This window comes from Calliopsis andreniformis, chromosome 4 (genome assembly GCF_051401765.1).
Source record: "Calliopsis andreniformis isolate RMS-2024a chromosome 4, iyCalAndr_principal, whole genome shotgun sequence".
NCBI classification, from domain to species: domain Eukaryota; kingdom Metazoa; phylum Arthropoda; class Insecta; order Hymenoptera; family Andrenidae; genus Calliopsis; species Calliopsis andreniformis.
Genome location: NC_135065.1, coordinates 1,268,957 through 1,290,470, shown reverse-complemented (window position 1 = coordinate 1,290,470; position 21,514 = coordinate 1,268,957). Strand labels below are relative to the sequence as shown.

General features: G+C 33.4%; 1 protein-coding gene across 2 annotated transcripts in view; it reads left to right on the top strand.

Moving 5' to 3' along the window:
• LOC143178569 (midnolin-B) overlaps positions 1-21,023 on the top strand; it is a 40,242-nt gene extending 19,219 nt beyond the window's left edge. Inside the window, exons 3-5 of one of the 2 annotated variants that reach the window (XM_076377307.1) lie at positions 14,812-15,897; positions 16,980-17,319; positions 18,093-21,023. In XM_076377307.1, the coding sequence (XP_076233422.1) occupies positions 14,812-15,897; positions 16,980-17,319; positions 18,093-18,340 (1,674 nt within the window). In that variant the 3' untranslated portion in view covers positions 18,341-21,023. Of the gene's footprint in view, positions 1-14,811; positions 15,928-16,979; positions 17,320-18,092 lie in introns of both variants that reach the window. The other variant, XM_076377306.1, reaches the window with a different exon arrangement.
• The last annotated feature ends 491 nt before the right edge of the window (positions 21,024-21,514 follow it).

Here is a 21,514-nt window from a genome sequence, read left to right as displayed (position 1 = left end):
GATCTGACCGTGACCGTGACCGTAATTCTTTCGGTCTCGACTCCCTGTAAATAAGCCAATTGCGTTTTGAAAAGACGTTATGTTCTCTGATGAGAGGAAAGATGGCATTTTGAACTCTGATGAGAAATAATTTGTATAGAGAAAACGTAACATTGAATTAGAACCGAAGAGTGTTGTGCAAGAGTGTGGGAGGAACATAGAGTCGAAAGTGGAATTTAGGCAGAATTTAATACTGTTGGAATTTAATATCATTAACACAATTATTGAAAGTCACTCGACTCACGCACACTCATTTTTAGAATATAGAAATAAAAGGAACAAAACGAAATTAGAGGTGTATAATTAATAGGCCGCCTGCCCTCGACTTGTCTAGTCAACTCGTGTACGTTGTTATGTAGAGATCCTAAATGATTCACTGCAAAGGAATCATCTACAAATGAAAGAAAGTTTTAAGGGTCTGACCCAGTCACCTCAAAGTGCAACTCCAGGTGACTAATACAAGGATTAGTCATTCGAGATTGCATTGCGAGACAGCATTTACAAAACAGACTCCTAAAATCCGGAGGACAGCAGTTACTTTCGAGCTGACGCGCGCGACATTTGTATAATTACCAATTTTTCTTTAATAAACTTATACTATTAGCTAAATCGGTATCTTCTTTTCCACCAAATCAATTAATAGTTGGAGACTCGCATAATTCTTCGCAGTGCTCGTTCCACTACATAACAACGTCTTACCAATACAGCGTTTGGATCCACACTTCTTCAAATATCCACAAACATACCTACACACATACATATACACATACAAGTTGTTCGACAACAGTTATCAGAAATTTTAAGGGGAGATTCTACATGTCAAAACAGAATAATAAAAAATAATGAAATTGCATTTAAGGCTTTTTTCACAGTAATTAATTATTTTATATGTTATACGATTATGTTATATGAGGTCTGAATAATACCACGCAAACAAAATTTATGAGTGAGATACGTACATTTTTCTCTATGTAAGACTTTGTTTACGACGAAGCCCGAGAAGCCGAAGAACTCGGTCTCAGTCTCTCTCTCTCTCTCTCTCTCTCTCTCTCTCTCTCTCTCTCTCTCTCTCTCTCTCTCTCTCTCGTGGTCGCGACTGTGACGTCGAACGGATGTGTGATGACGACTGTTGTAAACCATACAAAAGCAATAATATATCTATCAATTTGATTTTTGGGAAACTGCCAGTGCCTTGTAAATACTGTACTCTTGATATATATACATAACAATTAATGATAAACCTAAAATGCGTGAGAAATGTGTCTGAATTAGAGACTTATTACTACTGCCAGTGCGGCGTACATTAGACAGGTTTGACGTAGTAGAGTGAGATCTCCAGCTAGTACATATATTTTTGATAATAATAATTCGGTAAGGAAGCCTTAAATGCAATTTCATTACTCTTAATTTCCATTTCATTCTAACACGTAGAATCATTCCTTAAAGCTTCTGATAATTGTTGTCAAACACACTGTATGCATATGAGTAAATCGAAGTAATTACATACCTACTTGAAACATGTATAGTCGGTGGCGGGATATAACGATTCCAATAAAACAGCAGGATATTGGTCTTTAATACTATTTATAACTGGCGTTGAGGTAGCCAACTGGGGACCCAGGTATGAACCAACCTATTTTTTCCTGGTTCCTGCCAGTTCAAGACCACAGAGGTAGCAAAAGCGGTAAGCAAGTCTTAATTCTATAAGATTCATTATTTTACAATTTATTATCATCAGTACAACATTAATAATTAATTAAATATTATAAATAATAAAGAAAGTATCGTAGAAAAAATGTTACATTTTAGTAAAGTAGATGTTAAATGATGAGTTTTAGCAATTTTTACATCATTTGGTATTACGTAATTAAGTGACAACGCTGCATTAATGATAACGCCCCTTTTGCAACTCCTGGGGCCCCGAAGTAGAAGAGGTCGGAAAAAAATACGTTGGTTTGTACCTGGGTCCTTGGTTTGTCACTGCAACGTCGATTGTTAGAAATATGGAGGATCGATACCCTGCTATTTTACTGAAATCGTTATATCCCTGACTATACAGGATGTCAGGCAATTAGTACAATCCGAAGAGGAGTAAATCTGCATAGAAACATAAGTAATAAATATATCTGGATGAACATTTTTCATGCAAATCTTCATTTCCGAAAAAATCAATGTTAAAGATTTGATGAGTACGTGTGCAGTTACACCTGATCTTGCTGATATCTTTGTCTAACAATTTTTATTCTATTTTAATTTATTTTATTTTAAATATAATATATAATATATAAATTTTATTCTAAAACAAACTGTTTGGTATTATTACATTGCATAGTAGAGAATGGATAATAGTATAAAAATATTTTTTGTATATGGCTATCATGACTGCGCGACGAAGACTGAGAATCTACATTGGATACACGATAACGAGCCATAACATTAGTAGTATTCGACGAATCTTCACCACTGATTTATTCTGAAGTGAAGCTTCGTATGAAAAGATGTTATTCTATATTTTCGACTTATTTTTTCATGCAAATTCGTTCCTCTTTGGGTCGTATCGTCAGCTCCCTGACTCTACATGTATAAATCAGGTAGAAAATAGCAGGATCCTACAAATATACCAACATGGTTCAGAGATGTCTATCGTAAAATGAAGTAAGAAGTCTTGTGTTTATTGGCGGTATAATGAATGTTCAAGTTTATGTGTATATGCGGAGAGAAAATTTAGTACCGCATGCAATTAAATTGGGTACAAGCGAAGCATTTTATTTCCATTAGGATAATAATCCGAAACATACGATCAGAAGAGCATGAGAATGGCTACTTTAAAATGTGTTTGAACAGCTTTCTACACCACCGTAATCGCCAGATATTAATGAAAATCTTTAATGTATAAAGGATTGAGAGATCCGAAAAAAAATTAAGCAATAAAAATGATCTGGAAAATACTCTGAGAATAGAATCATAAAAAATCTTGTTAAAACGAAATACTAGTGGAATTGATATCAAGTCGATTATACGCAGCAGTTGACACTACAAAAATACGTGAAATATTAAACACTGCTTTTACATATAATAAATAAAAAATTCTGATATTTGTTAAATAAACCCGATCTGTGTCAATACTTTTTTTAACTATAACATTTTCATTTTTCTTTTTTTATTTCCTACGAATTACATTGTCAAGTTTTCTACAAGAATACTGTATTACTTTAGTGAAAGGCGCTAAATAGTGTAATTTGGATTACTATATTTTCTCGTTAACTACTATAGTTTCTCACTCTGATCTTTATGTATACTGTCCACATGGAGAAACGTATATATTTACAAAATACGCTTCGATTTATTTATTAATGCATGTGTAAGGTAACATTTTAAATAAAACATTAAAACAGCATAAAAGAAGAAAAATAATGCAATTATTTACTCAAGAAATATATTAAATTTCTTTCAAATTTATTTAAGTATATCTCCTAAATCGTCTTTCATAATAAACAAAATACATAGATTTGTCTGAAAAGAAATTGTTCAGATTAAAACTATAGATTGATTTCAAAAAACCATGAAATACTTTGGTACCCTATCATTTTTTCATTATATCAGTAGTATAAGCATAACTTAAAGTGCTACTTACGTATAACTAAACACCCTGTATGTTAACATTAAAATAATTATTATTTAAGTAGTTTACGAGCCAAATTGATTAATTCCACTTTTTGAATTTTTTTAAATTTTACTGCTAGAGCACTTGATTCATATTTAACTTTTTATATTTTAAATAAATACTTTTGCTTTGTGAAGTTAACTAATTTGACAAATGAGGAACTCAAACGTATTATAACGTAAATGTAAATTCTATGTTTTTATCATCTTACTATGTATAATATCTTACTATGTAAATCTCAAGAAATTTTGAAAATATATAATAAATTTGACAATTATAAAGCAAAGCGTGTCCATATCGATATTGAAATAATGATGTATTAAAAGTAATTAATTAAAACATTAAAAGGAGAAGTATGTGATACCAGGTACCATATACAGCAAAACTAACGTCAATTGTTTGCTTGGTTTTTACCATAAAACTATCAAAGTCAGTATTAAAAGAACTTTTTCATTCCCGAGGTGACGCTGAACGATCGGCGGAGTATTAGGTCATAAAACTAAAACTAAGTCATAAAATTAAATGCAGATTTCACACATTAAATATTAGTATGTATAACTTTTAAACATACAAATTAAACTATAATATCTTATTCCATTCTTCGTATCAAAATTTTTATAACATTCTTATCTTGTTAAAATATATAAATCCTATATTTCTTTTTACATCGTCAATAGATTCGAACTATCATTAATATTAATAACAATTGACAGTGATTGAAAGTAATCAACAAATTTTTCGCTGTCAAAAATGGTTATTTGTTACGAAAAGGAGACAAACGTCATCGATAGTGGTTATCGGTAACCGGAAACAATTTCCATCGCCAATAATTATTATTCGTAATTAAAGTCACTCAACAAACGTGCTAATTATTATTTAGGTGGTATGTGAGCCAGTTTATGCTTGCCGACAGGAGTGATTATTGTTGGGTGATTGAAATTTGTTTAGTTGCGTATCGACGAATTTCGTACTACTGTTTATAGACCGAGTGTTGTGTGTTGAGTATTAGAGCTTCTAAGAATGCGTGGAATAACATCGAGAACCCAGAGATACAAGGCTTGGTTGTGTGATGTTTATGTAAGTCTTTAAGAAAAAGAAAAGAGTGAATGGTTCTGGGTCAATTGTCGAATGTAAATCGAAAAGTTCAGTTGTGTTGTATTGTGTTCTGTAAACTGTTTTATCTTAAATATAATACATTTATAATACAAACTACCAACATCTGATTATTGCTCCTGCAGTTATAGTTTCCAAGAATGTTGTATAATATTTCTCGAAATGGCAGTTTAAAATGTTCAAACAACAGAGAACTATTTCGAACTGTTTATGGATGATAAAGTTATTAGTATTGTTACGTATGCTAATGAGAATCCTACGAGTATCCTATGAAAATATGGGAACCAATAAACAAAATAGAATTATATGTTTTTACTAATAATAGACTGTTTTAGAGAATCACGAGAAAGTAAAAACCAATCGTGGAGAAAAAATATAGCTATGTTACGAACTGTTTATGCTGCTGTAATGTCTCGAAATAGATTTAGGGATACATTGATGTCCCGATAGATTAACGCGGAGCGGACTCGTTAAATTGACGGAAATGATCCCTACCACTTTTTGGGTTCGACCCAACCAAGGGGTCGTACAGGCCACTTGCGCTCAACCCTCGGACCTCCTGGTGTTCCAAACATAATGCGCCAGACGATGAGCTAGTTATGGGAAATCAAACATTTATACAATAATACCTACTTCGATTAGCTGAACTTCGAATATTCAACATTTCTGGTAATTAAAATTGCGCATACTGAGTGTAATAATAATAAGAGTATAGTAGAACAAACAGTATGTAGTTTGCTGTAAACAATAAACCTAACCAAAGGATGTTTCATGTTTGAATTTCATGGTACTTCAGATAATCAAGGTATTACTGCAGTTTCTATTTTATGCCAATAAGAAAATTTGTATTACGTTGGCAAAATTTGGCTGATAGGAATCCATTCAAATACAATCTCAATTGAAACATTGAGAGCGGATAATATAATCCACTGTCACAGTAAAAAGAGATTTTTTCTTCATCAAAACAGTTCATTTACTGTTGTATAATATTTATACAATTCTATAATTCTTGTATAATATTCATAGATCATTAATAAAGAAAACAAACAGAAATTTGAAAATGAGCTTAAAAAGACAGAAAAGCTTCTTACTTTTACTTCTTTTTTCCATGGGTCCTGATCTCATAGCCTAGCATTTATGGCCTATGATTCATGCATACATATGTAAATACATGTGTAAAAGTGCATTGAACATACCCACACTTCAATATTTGAAATTTTTATTGCACGGATATTCATAATTCTTATTTATTTATCTTTTATTTTAGATATATTTAAATACAGCTGTATTAACGAGTCTGTAACGCATTTGTAAAACCATACTCTCATTTGATGGATTATTCCAGTGATTGTATTTAAATATTCTGATATCCATGTGTTAAAAATTACACGAATTACAATACCTGTTTACCGAATTACATGTATAAAACAATACATATGTGTTTAAGCACATGGGACACTATGCTAGGGTATCCCCTATCTTTTGAGGGGATTTTATAAAGGATAACTATTTTCAGTCCTTAGCTTGGGCCGAAGTAAACTCCAAAGCTCCATAGTAAATGTTATTTTTTAAGAAAACCATTAATAGATCGAAAGAAACTTTTTTCTTTAAGTACATATTATTAGAAATTTATTTGAGTATGTGAAAAAATAAGGCCTCTAGGCTCGTGCACATTTTACAGTACCTTTGCTGCCGATTACGCGATAACGCGTGATAAGAATGTTTTGCAAGTAACCGATCACGCACTATCGCGTGAGGAGTCTATGTTCGTTTAATGGGTCTTCTGCGGTTGGCAGTTTAGGATAGATACCCGTTGCAGATCGGCAGTGAAGGTGATAAAATTACGAAAGAAAATCGTAGGTCAAGGGGTTAATCCAGGCGCGGTATTAGATGTTCACGTGTTAAAGCATATGTTGTAATAGAAGCAGCAATCATAACTATTGACTGACGATGAGAGTCAAACTAGTTAGGCAATTGTAAATATCAAAGGGCGGATTTGTATGAAGTCTTAAAAAATTTCAAGTTACTGTAGTCTGCATTTTTACCCGCTCCTTATTTTTGTGTATTTTCTATTTGTATTCATAGTTAATGTATTACAGTTATATTTGTTATATTCTTGTTAATTTGTTATACTTGTCTCCTTTTGTTTTATATTTACATCAAATAATTATACGCTGTGTAAGAACTATGCCCCTATCCCGACAAAATGCCATTACGTGCGTTTATTTATAGTTTATATTATAGCTAGTGTCACAACTCGTTAAATATAGTATAGTACTGCAGTAATGTTTTCAGGAGGTGGAGGAGAAATCAATTTTAATCAATTAATTTTTTCCCATAATTAAATATGTCTATATGACAAAATGTCTTCATATTGAGGAATTCAAACGTTTATACACAAAAATTTTATACACGATGACCATATATCCTGCACGATTAACTTTCTATAATCAGTTGAAGTTTTTCGGTACATTCCAAAAAGGGTTATATTCAGAAGCTCTCGCGTCCGCATGGATTACATAAAAAAGCTTTGAGAATTTGTTCATAATTTTCTGTTACCCATACCAGGTAAGTCTGGTAAAATCAGACAAGAAAAATGGTACTAGATCTGACCCTTCAATTCATCATGCTGTTGGTTTCAGTTTTTTCTGTATTCTAGGTATCAGTTTGCGCAAAAAGGAAACAAGTCTCGTGTCTAGACACAGTATAACATTATTCTTTCATTTACAATATGTCACTATTGACAAATCGTTCATGTTCGAAGTACTTTTTAGCAAGACACCAATGTTTAAAGCTATTTTTTATTAAAATAGTTACAAAGAAACCCCTAAAATTTTTAAATGTTTTTATACGCCTTATGCTGGGTCCAGACATTCGTGCTGTTTTGCAAGCACAACCGTTCACAAGTACATTTGAGTTGCATCTAAGCATTTGCCTTCTTTTCGTGCAAACTGGTAAGAAAGCAAAGGAAAAAAACTAATAGTGAGACGAATCAAGAAACGGATCTAGAACCGCCTTTCTCGTACCGTTCTCTGACCTGCTGGCAAGTATCGGAAATCTCTGTTCGAGCTTTTTGAGTCAAAGCAAAAACATGAATGAGATTTGCGAGCATAACAGGATTGTTAGTCTTTGGCTAGGTCTGATTCATTGGCAGGTGCAAGCTGATCAATACTGTGCATTTACAGTAGTCAACATAAATTAGTATTGTAGAAACAAAGTCAGGAAAACTCTCTTTTACTTACATAAAAATTGTTTTGCTTTATTTAAAGTTGTATTGTTTGACTTCCCATAACCTGCTGCCTTTTTGTCTTGCACGCAGTTTCTTTTTTCTTTTCCTTTTTATACATACGTTATATAGAAATTCTTTAAGAAAATTGTCCTGATCGACGGTACTGGGGTAAATGCTGTGGTGTTCGCAGTCCTGGGGCCACAGTCATCTTACCAAAAAGCACAAGCTTCTCCACCCCGTAACTAGATACTTTAGGAACAATATCATTCTTTTGCAACGTGATGTCGAGTCGTTCGCCATCACCATTCTTCCAATAACAAGCAATGCCAAACAGCCGATAGTTGGAAGATCTAACATGGTCACTAATCATCCCCTGCTGCTAGAAGTATTTAAGTCTCAGTGGCTCCCTCGTAAATCGTACGAAAGCGAAATAGCGGTGGTTTAATTGTCTTTGCCAACTTTCAAAAATACGTTGTCGCTAACAGAATGATTGAATATTGAAGTACAATACGAATGTGTTAAATATGTACGTACAGTATTCTCGCAATAGCGGACCTCTGGAGCTACACGTTAGTGATACTACTGTGTCTATTGCAACTTCTAGCAAGGGGACCCCTTGAAGTGGGTGGGATTTTAGTGACAACTTACCTGTACTAATCTATCTAGGTTCTGTATAAGACAATACTAATGTATTGATAAAACTTCTTTATTTTTAGGTTTTCATTCATGAAAATTTCACAAATTAATTAGTAAAATTTTTCTGATTAAAATGATTTTATACGATATAATTTCGATTATATTTACTTTTTAATAAATGCTAATAATTTATTCTGTTTCAATATTACTTGTAATGTAATGTACTGTGAAACTTTTCAAAAGAAGAAGTGATATATGTACATGTAGTATTTTATCAGTATAAAATAAAATTCGTTTGACACTTCAGTACATACTCAGCTTTAATGATATGTTGATATTCTTATATGATATATAGTTATATTTGTAATACTTTATAGATCGGGTTTCATGAACCAATTTCGTACACTTTCAACCGTTTTGCTTTTCGTTTTCGTTATCATTCAGAGGTTCTTTAGCTCAGATGTTGCAGCAAGTGAAAATGAAACCAAGCATGACATAATTTTGACCATTTGTAAATTATGAAAAGCGATATGTAAGTAATGAAAGAAATGTTAACATTCGTTAAACCGATAAATATAAATCAAATCGTAACATGTTTGGCATCATTTTGATCAGAAAATTCTCCTCAATATGATAGTGAAATTTTTATTTAAAAAAGAGAGAGAGGGAGAGGGAGAGGGAGAGGGAGAGGGAGAGGGAGAGGGAGAGGGAGATGAATTAATAAAGATAGCTTAATTTATACTTTTTAATGACGTTACGTTATTGTTGTCTCACTGATATGTAGGCATTTAAACCTTTTCGGGACCTCGACTCTCTCTCTCTCAATCACTGTCCTTTTCTGCAAGAAAAACAAATCACCGATCTTCATTTCGGTGTAATGTGATGTCAAAATTCGTAGTATCTACTTGATAGTGGGACCAGATCAGTCCCAAAGCTGGAGCCACAAAAAAGCTGTATCTACAAAACCTTTCGGATTTTGTCAAACAGATATTTGTATCATCATGCAGAGATGAAAAGAAGTCTAGCGAAAGAGAGATCCGATTAGCCTTAGTATAATCATAATCTCCTCCGCGCATCAACTTTAATCCTTTTAATGACAACTCCCTGACCACAGGTATTTAGAGTGAAAATTGCCAAACCAATATTTACCTAGTTTTCATGCATCAAGAAAAAATTCACCAACCAAAGAAAGTTGTATTTTTTCACATATGTAACAGTAAAAAAAGAGTTTTAAAGTAAATACCGATGGATCAATACCTTGGTACTAAGAAGGTTAATACAACTTCAACTCTTAATAAATGAACGACTAATTAAGAAATTCTTTCCTAAGGACCTCGGCGCCTCCAAAATAGCTCCCTATCCAAATGTCGATACAACTCCATGCTCATACAATATCTTTCGAATATGATCCTTCTACGAATGTATCAAAAACTTTCAATTGATTATAGAAAACAAACAATTATTGCATATAATAAATGTGCCATCCATTGTTTTATAGCTATATTAATTACGCAAAGAATTTACTTAGTTGAAGTAAAATATTAAAAAGTAGAAAAGTATTATTATAGGGCAGGTTTGAAAAGAATTTGCAGGACCTAGTTTGCCATGTCGTTAGTAGACAAATAAACGTGATCCCATTGAATTACGAATGTAATGAAGGTACAGAAAGTGACTGCTAAGGAGTCCTTAGCAATCCTTAGTAAGGACTCACCACGTGCCAAGTGACACAAGGCGAGGCCTTGGCGAATCACGTGGCGAATCTACAATGTTGCAAGTACCTCAAGCAGCACAAACGAGAATTTGAAGTCGTGGTTGCGCTGTTCGAAGTGCTTGAAGCTGTACAATGTTTTCTCGATATAAGCATACTATTCACTAGCGAGTTTATAGCGTGGGACGCTTTTTCAAGGTCATCTGATACTCATGGTATCCTACTTTAGTCTTATCAAAAATTGTGAGTGAAAGTGCACGTAAATATAACTCGTCCCCTTTAACTAACTTTAAGTTGTAGCAAACGTAATAACGAAGCTGCAGCAAGGAAAGATTGTGATAAACATATGTATTAGCTTCTACAAGTGACCGTGCTTCGAAGCAACGCGAATGGTCTGAACTCATAATCAGCATTGGAATCTACAGTTTGAGCATATCATGACTATACAGGGTGTAACAAAAATGTTGCAGTTCCTTAAAAGGGGTGATTCAGGGGGTAATTTGAAACAACTTCTTCCTTAGCGAAAATGTAAGATGAGGCTTCGTTAACGAGTTATTAACGAAAAACACCGGCCAATGAGAGCGCGAGTTTGCCGTCCGAGCGACCGCGGTAGTGTTGGGTAGGCGCGCTAGATGCTACGGTTGTACTCCGAACAAGAAAGTCGTCATACATCGAAGAAAATAGCATTAGTATGAAAACTGAAAGCGACATAATAAATAATACCGAGTCCTTTTTTTGTTTATCACTTGAAGTGAATAATTACTTAAAATCGAGGAAAACTACGTGCAACGTAAAAACACGAATATGTAAATTTCTTATTCGCATAACGTATAAACGAAAAAGCAATACAACAAAAAATAAAGGAAGAGGAGAACAAACTTCACCTGTAGTTTGTAAACCTGTGTCACTGGGTCACTGTACCGATCTTGGTCATCGACCGTCGAAATGGTTTATGCTAGGGCACGCGTTTAGGTAATTTATGGCTTTATTGCTTTGGTTTCAAAGGAGACATGATCTCGGAGTGTCCGAACAAGGAAGGTCTGAGGTGCTTAAACTACGTGGGGGGTACAAGGAGCTTCTTTGGAAAAATTCTACCCAAACCTAACCCAAACCATTCCGACGGTCGATGACCAGTATCGGTACAGTGACCCAGTGACACAGATTTACAAACTACAGATGAAATGCATTTAATTCATTAATGATTATTATTTTTTAAATCTAACGCAGACTACTTTCAACGTTTCTATCCTCAACGTTAATTCTCCAATTCTCCGTTCATTTCTTTTGTTGCATTGCTTTTTCGTTTATACGTTATGCAAATATTTTCATACTAATGCTATTTCCTTCGACGCATGCCGACTTTCTTGTTCGGAGTACAACCGTAGCACCCAGCGCGTACCCAACGCTACCGCAGTCGCTCGGACGGCAAACTCGCGCTCTCATTGGCCGGTGTTTTTCATTAATAAGTCGTTAACGAAGCCTCATCTTACATTTTCGCTAAGGAAAAAGTTGTTTCAAATCACCCCCTGAATCACCCCTTTTAAGGAACTGCGACATTTTTGTTACACCCTGTAGAGTGTAGAGCGTTTATTTTTATTGCGACCTTCTCTTATCAGTAAAGAGTTGAACTTCCTTTGGCGCATGTATTTGTATACAATTGACATGATCATAAGCATCAGAATTATTTGAAGCAAAAAATTCGAAGATATCGTTCACTCAAATGAATATACTTGTTATCTGAACTGAAACAAGAAATTGAACTTGGATAAAAACACCACCTTTTAAGACTAATGGAATTTTCTTTGTACTAATAAATTTGTTAACATAAAAATGAAATTTTATTTTATCTAGATTAGTAGTTTCTGCCTGTTTCTTCTTTTTCTATACGAAAAAAATTCTCAAATATTTTGTCTTTTAGAACTCTGTAAATGAAAATATTCTTTACTACAAATTTCATCGATACTAAATTTGTAGCATTTAGTTTTCAGTAGGTATGGTGGATTAATGTTTAATTTGAAGATAAATATTTCCTTATTAGAGGCTTATTGAATGGGACAATTGACCGAAAATATATGTAGATATATTGTTTATTAACACTCCTTTATTACCAAAAGTGAAATATAAATTTGTCTTAACAGGTTGGGGAATGAGTGTAACGTTAACTTTCTTGGCGACTGTTATACTACACTTGCGACATTGCAGTCTTGTCAAAGGTTCTCGAACTTCTTGCTGATGCAACGCTTTTTCAGTGCTGCTCATGAGAAATATCCAGAGACAAAACTTAACGTCAGCTGTATTTTTATAAATCTGTGGATACTTCGATCCTTAAAATATATTATTATAGATTTGTATTCTCTTCAAATAATGGTTTCTTTCATTGATCTGCATTGTTTTTATCACTGAGTTATCTAGACTGTAACAGTTCTTCATGGATACAATTCGTTACTATTTATATTCACGCGATAAAAGAAGATTTATAAAGTTATCATTTATGAAAATTTGACATCACCAAGTAATATAGTTTATGTATACAGGAACTATAAAAGTAACAAAACTATCAATTTTTTTAATAGTTGGAGGAGCCGTTTAAGAGATGTGAAGGTCATTTCTATTTTTTTTCTTTATCATCTGATAAAATAAATACAAATATCTATAACACAAGATCGGTCAAGGTTATGCAACATTGTGTTACAGGAATTTGTATTCATTTTGAGAGCTACTATTAAATGATAAACAGAAAAATATAGGATGCCATTAAAAGAAGCAGAAATAACCTTCTCTTAAGCGACTCCACTTACAAGAAAATCGATATGACCTTATATTGAACTTTTTAGCGCCAAATAATTTTTAACCGAAAAATGTTTCTGTTATCCTTATAGTTTCTATGATAATCAAGATGCTAGCTTTGATTGCGACACCTTGTATACATATTTACATATATAATACATAATGTATAAGTAAAACTTACAACACAATTCCATATAACAGGTGAAATTTTTAAAGAAGAACTTGCCTGACATTCTTATTAAAATACGTCACTGTTAGATGACATAGCGGTATCTCATGGCTGAACTAATTACAGAGCTTAATTACATAGCTTACATAGTGGGAAATGCATCAGTACGCGACTGTTTCAGATTTATAGTCAATTTAAATAAGGACACATGTAATACGAATATTCTATTCCCATATACGTATGAGTAAAATAGAATCTATCCATTCTAGCTACGTTTGTTATTCGAAACTCACTCGATACTAAGTCGTTAAGGAAGCATTACGTAGTTCGCAGGATCCATTCATTGAAGCCCAGATTCTCCGCGAAATAAACGTGTACAAATCGAATTACCGAATATACGATGACCGTCAGTAAAAGGAAGTCCGTTAGGTGTACTGAGGGATGCCCAGTCGAGCCGTCGAGGGTCTGAGCCGCGGTTCCGCGAGGTTTCCTCTCTTCTGCAGGTCTTCTCGCGTTTCCATCTCTCGTCGTAGGTTCATCGATTCGAACCTCATCTTACCACGATGGGGGAATAATCAAGGGAAGAATCGTTGTTATTGCTATTTATTAATATCTCGAAGAAAGAAAAAGAATAATGGAAAGGATGTAAAGAGTGTAGGGAATGCAATGTACAAGAAACAGTTAGGATATCATTAGATACTATCGAGTGTCCTCGTATAATAATATTCCATTTTCATTGATGTTCTGTACTACTCTACATCTTCTTACTCATTGAGTAGATACTCTTTGATAAAGAAAGAATACTTCTTTTGAAGAAACCTAGACAGTTTTTTTGAGACGGTTTTAATACAATTGATAAAATATGTTTTGTAGATACAATTCGTCAAGGGGCAGTTAATTTAAATATTCAGCATCATAGTTTTCTTTACTTGTCTTTTTAGTCTCAATTAAATAGAACAAATTTAATCTTGTTGCAAAATGTTTAGTTGAATTTTATTATGTTCTGTTGCTAATAAGGCTACAATTAATCAATTTAAAGTGATATAATATATTATATATATGGTGTTTGGTTACTGATGGGGGAAAATTTGAAAGGTGATTTTAAATGTAATAAAAAATATTAAGCAAAATAAAATTTATGCTTTCGTTTGTTAAATATAAGCGTTTAAAGAAAGCAGTGACAATCATAGAGTATGATAATTACTCCTTTCCAAAGTCTAGCGTCTGTCACGGTCATTGTGCTTTTCGATTTGTTAAGGTTTAGGCGGATTTCACTAATTTTGAAATGTCTTGTTTTAATTGTCTACAATCATTCTTTAAATTTGCCCACGCCCATAGCCGAACACCTAGTATAGTAGTCAAGTACTTATATCTGATTTAGTTAAGAATTATAATTGCAATGCTATAAGATAAAATTAACAAATGTTTGACTATACATTACATTTAATTATTGCAAACATTTTCAGGCACAACGACCAGAGCAAAGCGTGATGCAAGCGTTGGAGAGCCTAAACGATTCTCAGGTGAACGATTTCCTGTCTGGCAAGGCTCCATTAAATCTTACTATGCGATTGGGAGATCACATGATGTTGATACAGTTGCAACTGTCTACTGTATCACTGGCTTTGCCAACGACTAACCAGACAACCAATAACACAACAGGGTTCACAATTGGTGGAAACAACTCCAATGGATCCAATTTACCAAGCAGACACGTTTCAACCTCCCTGCAAAGCAGACGGTCTGCAATTCTGGCTGCCCACTCGACCGCCAGTGCTTCAACTAGGTTGCAAAACGGTACCACGGCTGCACGAACATCTCTGATGAGCACTCTGGCATCAGCGTTACAAGCAGCTGCTAGTTGCAGTACCAGCCTATCCACGGCTACCACCACCACCACCACCAGTCCAGTTTGTTCCAGTCGCGCCACCACTACTTCCTCTGTGTCATCGACGTCTTCATACTCTTCAGTCAGTCCGTCACATTCACCATTTTGTCCCAGTCAATCGCAAACTCCACGTACTGGCAATAATTACAACTCCGCAGCGCCTAACAACTCGAGCACGCGTCGGTCTTGTCTCCACCATCACCACCATCACAATCGCCACCATAGTCATCATCGTCACAATTATCATCATAGTCATCACCACCACCACCTTCACCACCGTCATCATTGTTTGAAACACGGACCTATCACTTCTTGGACTACTTCCCAATCCTCATCCCCATCCTCATCCTCATCCTCGTCCTCAGCCTCCTCCATGGACCATCTGCAACAGTCTACCTCTATTGGATGTACGGAATCGACGTCCTACGAAATACCGCCAAGGAAAAAACTATATACCGCTTATCACTATATTCAACAAAAACGGAACAGAATGGAACAGAATGGAAATGGCACAGACTCCTCTAGGAGTAACGCCATAGACGGAGACTCAAGTCCGCAGAGTCCTACTTCTTCGTTGGCGGAACAGAAAGCCGCGACTCTCGATAGGGAGTTAGCTGAAGCCACCCATAACTTGATGCAGAAATTGAAGCAACTCTCCTCTGAGGTACTCACCTCGCGGGTCGACCTCGCAGAGGTATACATTATTACCGATGCCAGTTCCCCCTGTGTACTATTTCATATATATTTAGAGCAGTTTATCGATTAAGGCCCTAAGAGATTTTCAGATTGTAGTGCAGTTAATCTAAAAATATAGTATGGTCGTAAAATTAATTCAACAGTAAAATGAATGTGTTTGGGGCACTAGGAATGAAGTGACGGGAATATTGGAAGATGATTGCTTTGAGTCTCTTACAAGACTACGATCAGTTGTTAATATCTGTTTATATTAGGTGATACTTCCACTCGATGTCTCAATTTACCACGCTATATTTCTGGGAAAACTATATTTATTGTTAGTGTGTACGTAAACATTAGAACTTATATAAAATATCAAAAACCATTTGATGTATACTTCATAAAGGATAATGGAAATCATATGTTGAAATACTTAAAAATTCTCTCAGGTCCTTAAACCTGTGGTTGTAAAACACGACGACCTAAGTCTAAGTCAGTTTTTGTTTTTGAGATATTGGTGTTTATAGTTTTTAACTTTAATACTGTTTTATAAACTTGTGCCTTCTTGAACTCTTATTTTTAAGCGATCAAATTCTTTTAATGTACTTTTTTCGTTCTAGAAATATAAATTCTGTATTTTAGATCTCAATTAAAGCCTTAACTCAATTTTTTGAAAATGTGACATAGGTTGTTTTGCCTTACAGCTACAGAAATGTATCTTATTTCGATAGTTAGATTACTCAGTGGAAGTTATGACTTGCACCATTTACAAATTAGCAAAATTTGACTGCGTTGTTTTGGTCTAATCGTTACATATTTTAATTCGTTTTTTTTTTGTTAAGGCATGTTTCAATTAATATTTCTAAACTTTTTAACAGTTGTATCGAGGTAAATATAGCAATGAGAAAATTTTACGTTTTCATTATTATATCAATAAAAAATTAAAGGAATTAATTTCTTGTAACAAATTTTCCATTGTTAACTTGTCTATATTATTAGTAGTTATTACATAAATATGTAAATCTATAAAGAATATTAATAAGTACGTTTGTATATTTTGTAAATATACAGGAAAATGCAAGACGCAGGCAAGGTGCAATAATAGAAAGTATGCATCATCATGGAAGGGGTGTATATTCCGGAACATTCAGTGGGACTCTGAATCCAGCCCTTCAGGATAGACACGGACGTCCGAAACAAGATATTAGTACCATAATTCACATTTTAAATGACTTGCTATGCGCTACGCCTGCAGATGCTACTGCATTTCACTACAGGCATCACCTGAGGTACTCGAGTGGCCGACAACAGCAATCTTCATCTCCGTCCGCCTCCGGAACGACAACCACTGTCAATGGTGCTTCTACACCTACTGTTTGTCATGATTCCTCTACACCAGGATACTCTACTGGTACTTAAATTGCATTAATATAAATGTTTAATCTGACATTTTAGTTTAAATCAACATTAGCTAGATAAAAATAAAGCGATTCATTTCAAGTTCTTTTAAATTCTGGTGTTAAATATTACTACATTAATTTAAATAACAATTAAATTAGAGAGTTGAAGCACAGTACATGTATAAAAATCACGTTATAAAATATTTGATCCTAATGTGTACATACACTACTGTACGTAAGTATTTATACATTTTCGTATTATTGGAAATGCATAAAATACATTTCAAGTAAAATTCTCTTTATTGTTTTGACTGCAAAAGTGATCTCAGATAATTATTATCTAAAGTTTACAGATATTGATGAGAATAACATTTGATATTAGTAAGTATAGCTAAAAAAGTGTATTTTATGCATTTCTAATAATGTGAAGCTGTCCAATTACTTATGCACAGTACTTTAGTTGTGTGCATTTCACATATCTAGACCCCAGAGTCAGAGTGTATTAAGTCCATTTGTTTTTTGTGTAACTTAATACTTAGACTCTAGGGTCTAGATATAACTGTTAGATTATTTAAAAATGATTAATTTTGATCTGGTAACATTCTTTGATTCATTGATTCAAATATTTTATCCTGATAATTGAAATGTTTACGTTTTACTAAAGCTTTAATATTAAACAAGCATAGACTCATGAAGCTAGCATAGAACTAGAAATCAGTAGTTTCAATTTTTACTGTATTATCGATGTGAAATTTAATGTCTATGAATGAATTAATTTCTGTAGCAGAGGAACTATCAAAGGAGAATGAAGCGACTAAAGGGAAGATGAGACGTTTACGTTTGGTAATGGAGCAACGACGTGCCGAGAGAAAAGCTAGAAGGCAGGCGAGAGCAGCGCCATACACTACGCAATGGGCAGCGGTTACACCTGATTCCGACCCAAATACATCAAGTACAGTAACTACGAACACGTCTGAACCCCAAAATGAACCAGAACTTCAACCGTGCAGTCCTGAACCGGTTGTAGCTTGAACATGTCTATCAATCTCACCGGCACAATACTTCCCTTTCTCATTGTACATGCAATGAGTCTCTAACAATCGCACTGATTTAACACAACGACCAGACTCAATTGCTTTGCATCAAAAAATTGTTTTGTTTGTCAAATGCGAAGTTGATCTTCTATACATATATACCTTGTTTATACTTTGTTACGCTCAACAAGTCATGCACACAATAATGCAGATAATATAATTGTACTCGAAAGTGCATCAATCACCTACCGTCGAACGGACTGTTCAATCAACTAATGCTATATAGTTATGCACGTAAAAATCTATACGCATAATTTGCAGTATTTTTGCCAGGCGACACGTACCTTCGGACATCCAAAAATACCTTGGACTCCGTTTAGTCCGAACAACTGGCACGTGTATCGAAAGTAAGAAACGAAGAAATTTAACAATACTTAATGAAAATATGCGATCCTCCTTATGCGCGATTATAAACAGTAATTAAGTAGGAGAGAAGTTTCACAGGGAACCACATGTGTACGACGCCTCGAAACTTTTATGCTATTTAATAGAGAAAATTATATAATGTAAAAGTAACTAAACTGCATTAACCAGTGTTTTGGCTATACTCAGGATTTGATCGTAGGTGACAATAATTGTGACACGGTGCATATGTCTACATTATTGATTACAAACGAGAATCGACGAGAAAGCAGCGAAATTTCATGAAAAAAATGAAAATTATACGCTAGAGAAACATTTGTTGATAGATGCCTCATATTAAAAGAACAATGGCTATTTCGATCACTATCATCTCGTTGGTATCAGCGTATACTCAAATTTAGTAGACATGAGTAGCATTTTAAATATTCATCAAATTTTGCGAATTACAGGGAAGACTGTTAATGAAAAAACAGTGTTACAAATATTTACTCATGAATACTTCGGAAATTATTATAAGATAAAAGCATTTCTTTTTTTTCTTTTTTTTTTCTTTTTTTTGTTGTTATTGAAATATCTGCAAAGCTGTTGGATGAACTGATTGAATTCATATCACGTTTCATTTTACATATAATGGCACCGGCGTTCTCCGTACTCAAGAGTAACATTAACTCATTGTATAGGGTTTCCAGTTAAACCGATCATCCTGTATTGAATGTATAGAAAGTGATAATTTTAGGAATGATAAAACTGGCTTTCTAAATCTGGATAAACGTGTATACAAAAATTTGCGATAAATTGTTTATAACTGTAAAAGTTAATATTAAATTGACCAATTACCCAGACATACACTAACTCACACACAAAAACTAAAGCTTAGCAAAAATTCTACACCGCATACCTATCGTTTCGGTACAAAACTATTTAAAATTTACGCAAAAATTAAAGTTTGTAATTTAACATTAATTTTCAATATTGTAAGCTATTTTTCACTCTGGGAATGGTAACCATTACTTTTTATACATTCTACAATTAGAAAGATTTATTCACAACTCATTACAGAATTTATTGACAAAGATTGTTTAAATGCAGAGATATTTCTCATGTTTTTACGTATTGGTACAATTTAAAGATATGACATTAATCAGTGAATTCAACATTAACAATTTCATATCAGTTTTGGTATATGTAAAAAAGTTAGCTACAGACTGTATTTTTAACTCTAAACGTTGAATGGTAAACTTGGTTGCTCTAAAGATCTAAGGATCATTATGTATTGCCCTTTGAGGGAATTAAATGGCAGAAGAATGAATTCAAAGCACATGAATAAATGGATAAATGGTCCTATAGTTAGAAATTAGATAATCCTATCGCATGGCTCCAATGCCAGACTTCAATTTAAGTTCATCTAGGTACTAAATGATACAATATTATATAATGATAGTACATTGCGTTAGGTTACTTAGGAGAAAAAAATATTATTACTATTATTATATTATCATTACTATCGCTACAGTTTTGCAAACTGGCTCAATACTGTAACATATGATTAAGGAATTTTATCGAGTACCAAAATAAATAAGAATGCTTGCTAAGATATAAGAAAAAGATGAAAGAAGTCCATTTTTAGTGTTGTTTTGAAAATGATGTCATCTCTATTGAGTGTTTGTTATTGTTATCGCTGTTTATTGCCTTAAAACAAAAAAAGAAAGCACGCCATTGATGCTATTTTAGTTCTAATTGATTATATTTTAGTTGGACTTCACGTTTCTGAGAATATGTTTCGTTTTAGTTTGTAAAAATGATACGATTTAAGGAACTTAGAAATATGAAGTTTTCATTAAAGTTATTCATTTTTAAATTGTTTATTTATATTATATTTTGAATCAAGCAAAAATTATAAAAATTGATTGACGCTGACGAATTGTACACTAATCTCATAGTTTATATTAATGATTTGTGGTAATTACACAGCATCGCAAATTTTTGCGACAATACAACCATCATTCATGAAAAAAACAGTCATTGTGTTTTTTTATGAATCGGATTATTATAAATACAATATATTGCGCGTAACTACGCACATAATTCATAATTCAATTTTGGAAAATATAGTAACACAATTTAACAAATATCTTCAGTAAAGTCTGTACGATTTATTTAGAAGACAATTATATATTCTCCAGCTATGTTTTTGCTGTCATTTGAAGAAATAGTGTGACTATCTTTATAATTGCACACCGTCTGTTCTTTATGACAAACCTTTTTAATTTTATGAACATATTCTTAAACAGCTGTATTTTATTCTGGTATATATTTAAGATGGAAAAGTATTTTTTTAGAAATAATCAATTACTTTCTTTATTGTATAATCACAAAAACTTTTCATTATCTATTACTTTTGGCTAGAAATGATATCCTCCGATATCTTTTTTACATACATACTAAACCTTATATTGATACTAATGTCACATTGATATTACATACAAAACAATAGAAAGTGCTGTATATTCTACAATTAATAACTATATAGATTATATATCATGGAAAGATATTTATGATATGTACGTAAATCTAGAAGTTTGCTTATTTACATAAATATTTACTGCGTTAACGCGTAACTTTACATTAGGTTCCTTGAAGTATTGATAAAATGGAACTTCACAATTCATTTTAAACGCAGTACAATTTCTTAACACCATTTGCTTACGGTAACATTTTGGAGAATTTGATGAAGTTTCGTGTAAAAATG